Genomic DNA, 9093 nt, shown 5'->3' with positions numbered 1-9093 from the left:
ACAGACAGTCAAAGAGGAGTGAACCCAGCAGGTGAGTCAGATGAAGTGAGACGTCTGCAGCTGCAACATTAGCGACTTTGTGCTATGCTAAGCTATCAGCACTTCTAGCTCCGCCCTCTGACAAACACCTGGAGTTTGTGCACAAGTAACTGGGCACATGGACGCAGCTATGACCAGGACACACACCTATGGAGGCGGGCCCAGTGGATGAGCCTCTGATTGCATCACCGGAGCATCATGTGCACGTTTCACTGCTGCTGCCAGAGCAGCCAATCACAGCTCAGTATTCACTGTGACATCAAAGAACCAGTGCTCGGCTCACGTGCACACTCCTGGTTCGGAGTTAATCCACCACACGCGCGTTAATCCTTACATGTGAGCGAGTGTCACAACGACAATTACGTTCACGTGTAAAAATCCGCTGTTCCATCGCGTCCTGCGTCACGTTTCTCCTGGTGCATTTGTTCCCGTGGAGACAGATTATGATGGCATCTCTGTGAGCGCTTCGGCTCGCCAAGAAAACTGCAAAAAGTTTCATAGTGACCTTTGTGTGATGGCGAGGGCAGCATTTAAATGCACGCCATCACACAACGGTGACTAAGACAGTTCATGTCAGGGTTTGATGCCAATAACACATCCAGAGTGGCGTCCTGCGGTGCTTTACATTACTGTCACATGTCGAAGCCGTGACGAACGTTCTTAACGTGACCAAACAAGTGAAGCTGCAGCGGCACGAAACACCTGAACACATGACCTCGTGCTGAACGGGAAGAGGAACGTAAGAATGGCGGTGCACGCTCTGAGGGTCAGGAACATCTTCGAAATAGTTCACGCACACCGGATGATGATGAAGATGATGTGAGGAGGAGGAGTCTGTCTATCGCAGCTTTGTCGCTTTGGTTTCACACCGTCGCTTTAAATTAAAACATCAACAGGCTATACACTATATACACTGCTGCCAGCCCTGGAAACAGACGCCTCATTGGGCCACAGCCAGCCAATCCCAGAACAAACATTTGTTGTAGTGTCAGGTTACTGAGTGGGAGGAGCCAGAGAGCAGAAAAGAGGGAAAAAAATGTTTGAAACACTTAAAAATAAAATAAACAAAACACAAAGCAAACTCCCAAAAGTTTAAATAAAAAAAAAACTTTAATTTTTCTGACAAACGTTTGATGAACCCGAAAAAAAAGACGTTAATGACAAAAAACTGTCGTGTTCACACAAATGTCTGTCAGTTTGATTACATGAGACCCCGCCCCCTCAGCGTCAGTGACCCCGCACTCTAAGGCGTCTGTCTCCGAGCAACAGTCTGAATCTGACTCCACCTCCTCCCACCTAACTGTTAATCCTCCACCTCATGAGTAGTCCATTTCCCCACACTGACTGGCCGGGCCATTATAAGTAGGCGGGACCAGAAGCAGGACTGAAAAAAACAAAACAAAATCAAACCCCAGAAAAACAAAGATCTGTCCAATAGAAACAGTAGCTGCCTTATTGACCAATCAGAAAGCCCTATGGGTGCGGGGATCAGAGTCCTCCGTGGTCACAAGTGACATTACAGGTGGGGGGGGGTTATTGCTGGAGCTCGAAGTCGCTGCTCACTGATTGGCTGTGATGTTTGTTGCTGAACAACAGAAGCCACAGCTGAACAAGAATCAGCTGCAAGTTTTAAAAAAAAAATTTAAAAATAAAAAAAGCTCCAGAGCTTTGACCAATCACAACAGAGCGGGGTTAAAGCCAGCAGAGGGTGGGGCTAATTCAGGCTTCGCCCACCCCCTGGTGGCATGTGGCATTATGGATAAACATTTGCTACAGGTGCTGGTGAAAGACAATCTGAACGAGACAAGTCAGAAAACAAAACTTGAAACAACTGTCCAACAGGCGAAAGGGCGTGGCCTCCACAAGCCCCGCCTACACGGTGGACACTTTGTCTCGAGGACTGCTGCTGCTGCCACTATCACCGCTGCTGTTGTTGTCGTTGTTGTTGTTGTCGTCGTGGCCACCGGGTGACAATACGTTACTCTGTGTCCTATCAGATGTTTTGGGGGCGGAGTCTCTATCTCCAGGAGAGATGTGGGCAGGGCCAGGGGACGACAAGGAGGAAATGCGGGTGGAAGAGGCGCGGTACGCTGCTGTCAGCTCGGCCAGACGCTCTGGAGTAGGCGCCCACTTCGCAAAGCCGGCGTCGTTCTGTAGGAAGAGAACTGCAGTACCGTGTACAGCCCGGTAGTACATCTCATCCCTGATAATATATAAAGTAATCAGAGTATTAGGCTACTACAATCAATCAGTAATTCAGTGTACACAATATTAGTATTACAGTAATACTACAGCACTGTAGTGCGAGTACCTTTTGCAGATGTGCTGACTCCCTGATCGGTACTCATGCTCGTAGGCGGGAATGCTGAGTTGATGACGCAGGAATCTACTTCCTTCCATGCGAGTCAGAGCTGGAGTCACGGGGTCACGCCACTCAGGCACGAACACGATGAACGACAGAGGCTCCGAGGACTGGTCCAACAGGTCCTGAGAAAGACAGGAGACCGGATCAGAAACCCTGGATCACAGTCCGTTTCAGAGGCCAGATCAGAGACTAGTACTGACCTCAAAGTGCGTCACCATTGCATCCATCAGCTCCTCGCAGAACGGCGGGTTGGCTTCAAACGAGCCGCTGACCGGACAGAAGGACAGGAAGGGCCTGAAACACATGCCAGATTGTCACGCTGGGACAGGGAGAGTGGACAGACTGTGCAGCGGATTGTCCAGTTGTGTCACCTCACCCTCTGGACCCGAAGAAGCCGTCGGTATCAGGGAAGGCGGAGCAAAACTGTTTGAAGTAGCAGTTGAGTGGCGAGGCAAAGCACTCGAAAGAAACACCAAACTGACGGTTCAGCGTCTGAAACACCAACACCGGCAGCGCCCCCTGCAGGCCACTCCCCTCGTTAGCACCACTGCCGAACATCACCTGCACGCACACACACACCTGGTTAGCTTTGAGCAGCTAATGAAGCAGGTGAACCGAGCGAGCACGCCGTCAGCTGACCTGGTATCTCTTCAGGAGGCACCAGACTCTGGACAGGAACTTGTCGAAGCGAGGGTCGTCTATACAGCTGTACCTGTACAACAGCTCCTGCAGCGAGACAGGTGAGAGACAAACGGGACAGATTGGACACAGTAATCTGATTACAATGCGTTACTGACCAGCTTTTTGATGAGTACTTTGATTACTCTTTTGAGTCCTTGTATTACTATGTAAAAAGTAAACAGATTACACCGGAGGTACTGACTAGGTTGCTGTTATGTACTCGGATTACAATTTTTAAGGTAATCAGATTACCACGGGGTTACTGACCAGTTTGCTGAAGTGTCCTCTGTTAACTTTGACCATCTCTCCTCTAAAGCGTAAACACGCCATGTCATTCTCAAAGTGAAGCTCCACACGAGGCAGCGGCGGCGACGGGATCGCCAGACGCACCGGGTAACAGTAGACAAGGCGGGACTGCGGCGGGGACGCACACGCCTCTGAAACATGCAGAGACAGAACACTATGGGCTCAGACAGCCAGGTACACAGGTGAATAATACACAGGACTGAAGTGTACCAGTGGGCGGGTCCTGCAGCAGGCTCAGGTGTGTCTGGCGCAGGCGGCGGCTGTACTCCGCAGACAGCTGGTAGATCTTGGAGCAGATTCCCTCGACAGAATCTTTGGCGACGGCGGCGACGTGAGGACCGCACTGCTGCCTCAGGTGCTCCAGACGGTCCTGCAGATACACCAGTGACAGTCACAGGCGACTTGTACAGGTGATCTACAAGCAATCGTGTAACGAGTACAGATGAAGCGAAAGTCACAGGTTACCATATAGTCCTCCTTGCTGGCAGAGTGATCTCGGCGCAGCCAGTTCATCGTGTCCTCGGCGTTCCATTTCACCACCTTCCTGCTCTCCGGGCTCGCATTCCTGCATGGGTGACAGGTCAGAGGTCAGAGCGCGGGCCCACTTGATAATCTCAGCAGGATTGAGCTCAGCAGTTGGTCAGCTGGGTCCTACCTGGAGTCGATCATCTTCTTGGCAGCTTCAGCGTATTTAAAGAGCAGCTTCCGAGCCTCCTCTTTGTACTTAATGCGAGACAACCTGCCACACACAAACCAATCACTGATCAATATATTAATCTGCACATGATCTCTGATCAATAAATTCAGACTATTTCTAGTGTCAGACATTTATCACTCAATTAAAAGCAAATCTCATGTTCTCCTCACAGCAAACGAACGCCAAGAGCACGAGACGCGAACGCCACTCGATTTTAAAGTCACCTGATAGGGATGTCGTTCATGACCTCTCGGAACATCGATGGGGAGATAACAGGGTCACAGTCACTCGGCAGTAAGGGGTCGTGACCTTTGTCAATTACTTTCCTCTCTAGCAGCCAGCGGTTGAAGGACTCCCGGGGCGGATCGATACCTGAGGCAGAGAACCAACACCTGGTCAGAGCTCACATTCACACATGCCCGTCATACCCATTAATGAACACTCGGGCTTGGACGGCTCCAAAGTCTCTGATGACCTTTGACCTTCACCCTATCTGAAGATGTGTTCTCCCTCCACCTCTCACCTGTGGGGGAGGAGCTACCAGTACACAACCTGCACGTGTGGCATACCTTCCCTCTGGTGGCACAGCTCGTGGTAGTGCTGCCTCAGCTTGGTGACCAGCTGCGCTCGCTGGAGCTCGATCTCGGGGTGGGGGGGCAGGTGGTGGCTGGCGGGGGCCTGCTCTCGGATCACGGCGTTGGTCTGCACGTCCAGGTCCCAGTAAATCCTGAAAACACCGACCAATCAAAAAGGTCCTTCAACAAAACAAAACAAAACAACATGCAGTACTCACACAGCTGGTCTGTACGGCGCGGGGGCGGGGCTCGGTGTGGTGGGTGTGGCAGACTGGGCCTGTTTGTCCTCAGGGGCGGAGCTCCAGGGTTTGACCCCAGGAGTGCTGGGAGAGATGGGCGTGGTCGGCTCCACCTGGTAACAGACAGACCTGGTCAGGGTTCGCTCACCTGCACTCGGAGCATCATACGTCAGTCTATTCACACTCTGCTGTGATTGGTTGTCAGGTTACTAATCGTGTCATAGGAAATGTAACAGCAGGCATGAAGGTCAGTATGTCAGCCAATCACAGCAGAGCATCTTTCTGGCTCATCCAACCTAGGACTCCGTTTTACCTTAGCACGTTTGAAGCTGTTAGGTCCTCCCCCCTGCTCCTCAGAGCTCCTCCTCTTCCTCTGACCATTACCAAGGTTACTGTCCCCGCCCTCTGCAGGAGCCGCATTTAGACCTAAAGGATCAGACTGCAGACACAGATCGGTACCTGATCAATAACTGCATATCAATCAATAACTGTAAATGATAAGCACAGGCAATACTCACAATAACATCATGCTGGCCGAGCACTGGCACCTCCCACAGGCTCTGATTGGTGAATCTGTTGAAGTAATATGGCCGATTCTCCCGCCGAGACCAACACTTGGACCATCCAGCCTGAACCAACTCATCTGGGGGGGGAGAAAGAGAGAGAGGGTAATCAGGGTTGGAGTACGGTGAGTGGGACAGGTAAGAGGCAAACGAGCGTACCTGGGAGCTCAGGTGCTTTAGAGGCAGTGGACGGAGAAAGGGGTGGTCCCTGAGATGAGGCGGAGCCAGAGGGAGCCAGCATCATGGCCGCCTCCCCCTTCACCAATCCCTGGCTGTCATTGGACATCTTGGCAGTTAGAATGACATCACGTGCCTTCAAAACAAAACACAGGTGAGAATGAGTCAGACAGGTGTGCAGCTGCAATCAGAGGTAGGGGTGGGTTTTACAAATAATGGTATCGATTTGACATAATAATGTATAATAATAATAATAATAACAATGTATTTCGACAGAAATACCAGAAGCTCATTTCAACACTCGCCAAACAGCAACGATTAACGAGCAGGTAAAAATATATAAACAGAGCAAGGATGGTTCACCCCATGACACGTGCACGCTGTCGGGGCTGAAAGCCGACATGTCTTCGTCACTCTCAGACCAAAATTCACTGAACCAGCAGCAACAGAAGATCCAAACTACGTTTCACGTTTGATACACGTGGTCACGAGTTTTCTCTGACTTTGGCTTTTTTGAATCCACCAGGATAAAAAAAACACTTCCTGCACAGCTCTCTCTCAGTGTGCTCTGCTTCCCTTAAGCAGCATCAGGTAATGTTTACGTGTTGATTTGTGGTTTTCTTCAGTTTTTGATCTACTGTAGAATATTTTTAACATTAACTGCTATAAAAAGTTATTCCAGGAAAATCTGCTGCTGCTGGCTTTTTGTTTTATCCTCAGTTACTCTGACACAAAGGCCTCTGCTGTGATGCTCACACCTGTCTCAGTGTCAGCTTTGTTTTATACACAGATGTAAAAATATGCCCATGTACTGATAAATGATCAGAATTAGAATAACTGAGTGAGAATCGGTGAGCACACCCAGCCCTGCTCAGAGTGCCATACAGATCAGACAAACTCATCAGTAGTTTGATCAGCGTTACAGGTGCTCGTTCAGGTGTGTTGGCGCGTGCGTGCATCCAGGCGTCTATGTGCGTGTGTGTTGTGGCGGTCTCGGTGCTTGCTCCGATCCCGCGGGTTAATGTGGCGCGCTGACGTCAGACGGCGGCAAACAGCCGATCAGTGATTAAATTGATCACAATGATCGATGGGCTCAGACAGATTTTAGCGCGCTGTCGACACGTTTGATCGTGTTTTCTTACACGCAGAAACTAGCGCCATGGTTACACGCATGCGCGGTGCAGGTTTCCCAAACAAACAGGGAGGAGGGAGAGAGGGGGAGGAGGACAACAAAAGGCTGCGGCGGCTGCTCGGGAGCCCGGGACCGACACGGACACACGGTGACGGCCGGTCCGGCTCTGCGGTGGGGTCAGGCTGGGCAGCACGCTCAGTAAAGGTCGGGTTCGGAACCTTCGCGCGGTCACATCGGCAGTTAGCCGCCATTAGGCTCAGAGACCTGCGGCTGTTCAGGCGCCACTTCACTCACAAGATGGCGGACACGCCCCTGCCACAGCGTCGCGCGCCCTCACTAACATTTCTGTTCTGTGCTCCGAGCTGGGCCGCCCCGCGCGCCACTGTCCAGCCCCCACCGGGAGCTGACACCTTCCGCCGCGTGTCGGTGCGCCCGGAGCCGGCCCGCGGGACCGTCGGCGCTTACCTTGGCCGGTTAAGTCGCGGACAGTTGCGGGTTCTGCGCGTTGTTTCGGGTCCTCCGCTCCGCTCCCTCCCCGCCTGCTCAGACATCTTTACAGGGACCCGGACAGAGCAACTGCGCAGGCGCAGCGCCCGACCTCCTTCCTGTCCCGAGGTGTTCCACTGCGGGCGCCATGTTGAAGAGGTCAAAGAGGCTGAAAGCTGAGAGATGTGACCAAAAACATCAAAGAGTTTTAACACACACACATCAATGAACGTGAGGGTGTTGCCCTTAAAGGCACATTTCAGCTCTAATTTCTTTAATAATGCACAGAACTCAAAACTTAAAACATAGATTTGAGCATTTGATTGGTAATTTATTGATTGGTAATTTATTTCAACATGTGAACAATATACAAGTACATTTAGAAAAGAAATGAGAGAAAAAAAATATACTATACAAATTACATACAAAAAAACATTCTGATTAATTTACATGTTGAAAGGGAGTGGGAAGAAGTATACACTTATTTAATCCCACCCCTGTCCCATAAATTATCAGTGAATATTTAGTCAGCTTCCTTACTGATATAATTTGTAATAAAAATAGTGAACAGATTTCTGATATAGTATATACTATAATATCACATCATGAATTTTTTGTTTGTTTGTTTTTAAATAGAGACATTCACTTAATTTAAATATTTTCCTTTTCTTTATAGATCGAGAAGATCATATTTTTATAACTCTTTTTGAACAGTTTTATGTTTGGACATTGCTTTAATTCCATATTCAGTTTGTTCCATAGTTTCACTCCTTGAACAGAAACACAAAAGCCTTTTCTTGTAGTACGTACCTTCATTGTTTTGAAGTTACAAAAACCCCTTAAATTATAACGTCCTTCTTTCAAAAAAAACATACTCTGAATATTACCTGGCAGTTCTTTATTTTTTGCTTTGAATAGAATTTGTGCTGTTTGGAATTTCACTATATCGTCAATTTTCAATATTTCAGACTGCAAAAATAGTGAGTTTGTATGTTCACTATAACCTGCATTGTGGATGATTCGAATTGCTTTCTTTTGAAGAGTAAAAAGTGAATGTAATATGGTTTTATAGTTATTGCCCCAGACCTCTGCACAATAGCTTAAGTATGGTGAAACCAGTGAACAGTAGAGAATATGAAGTGATGTTCTGTCGAATACCTGTTTTGCCTTGTTTAGTACTGCAATGCTTCGTGATACTTTGGAATGAATATATCTTACGTGAGCTCTCCAGTTAAGTTTTTCATCTATTATTACCCCCAGAAATTTATTTTCACTGACTCTTTCAATATCAACACCATTTATTTGAATCTTTGTATTTAAACTACTATTTCCAAATAACATCAGTTTAGATTTATTCAAATTTAATGATAATTTGTTTTTATCAAGCCAGAACTTCACTTTACTTATTTCATTAGTCATATCCTCCAATAAATTCTGCAGATCATCACCAGAGCAAAAAATGTTTGTATCGTCAGCAAAGAGAACCATTTTTAATACTTTGGACACTTTACAGATGTCGTTAATGTACAAGTTGAAGAATTTTGGACCCAAAACTGACCCTTGGGGTACACCACAAGCAATGTCCATACATAAGGAGCAACCACCATTTATTTTCACAAACTGCTTTCTGTCACTTAAATAACTCCGGACCCAATCTAAAACTACCCCTCTGACACCATAACGTTCCAGGTTTCTTATTAATATATCATGATCTATAGTGTCAAATGCCTTTGTCAAGTCTATGAATAACCCAGCCACATATTGCTTTTTGTCTATGGAATTTGTGATGTATTCTATTGAATCTAATAGTGCCGATGATGTTGATCTGCTTGA

At 48.0% G+C, this 9093-nt stretch overlaps 1 protein-coding gene across 2 annotated transcripts; it reads right to left on the bottom strand.

Moving 5' to 3' along the window:
* Positions 1-1126: 1126 nt before the first annotated feature.
* pcif1 (phosphorylated CTD interacting factor 1) lies at positions 1127-7405 on the bottom strand. Of its 2 annotated transcripts, none has more exons than XM_085457866.1 (16): positions 7240-7405; positions 5625-5778; positions 5421-5545; positions 5216-5341; positions 4882-5015; positions 4658-4815; positions 4313-4460; positions 4047-4130; positions 3857-3956; positions 3602-3761; positions 3353-3522; positions 3044-3130; positions 2781-2965; positions 2605-2698; positions 2351-2526; positions 1127-2242 (listed from the first exon to the last, which is right to left on the bottom strand). In XM_085457866.1, exons 2-16 carry the CDS (start codon positions 5749-5751, stop codon positions 1912-1914), a joined length of 2205 nt encoding a protein of 734 aa, XP_085313992.1. In that variant the 5' UTR covers positions 5752-5778; positions 7240-7405; the 3' UTR covers positions 1127-1911. The 2 variants fall into 2 exon arrangements, with proteins under 2 accessions (XP_085313992.1, XP_085313993.1); XM_085457867.1 differs by lacking the exon at positions 7240-7405 and adding an exon at positions 6785-7015.
* Between the last annotated feature and the right edge of the window lie 1688 nt (positions 7406-9093).

The sequence above is a fragment of the Copadichromis virginalis genome, linkage group LG5, assembly GCF_057382275.1.
Source record: "Copadichromis virginalis isolate Kocher_CV1m ecotype Utaka linkage group LG5, C_Virginalis_male_GT1.1, whole genome shotgun sequence".
Classification (NCBI taxonomy): Eukaryota; Metazoa; Chordata; class Actinopteri; order Cichliformes; family Cichlidae; genus Copadichromis; species Copadichromis virginalis.
This window is presented reverse-complemented; position numbering and strand designations above follow the sequence as displayed.

Excerpts from the sequence above, each read along its gene's own strand:
- pcif1 (XM_085457866.1), bottom strand. The coding sequence starts at position 5,751 with ATGTCCAATGACAGCCAGGGATTGGTGAAGGGGGAGGCGGCCATGATG. Across the intron at positions 4,816-4,881 it reads GCGCCGTACAGACCAGCTGT|GATTTACTGGGACCTGGACG; the intron begins GTGAGTACTGCA and ends CGGTGTTTTCAG. Across the intron at positions 4,131-4,312 it reads ATGAACGACATCCCTATCAG|GTTGTCTCGCATTAAGTACA; the intron begins GTGACTTTAAAA and ends TGTGTGTGGCAG.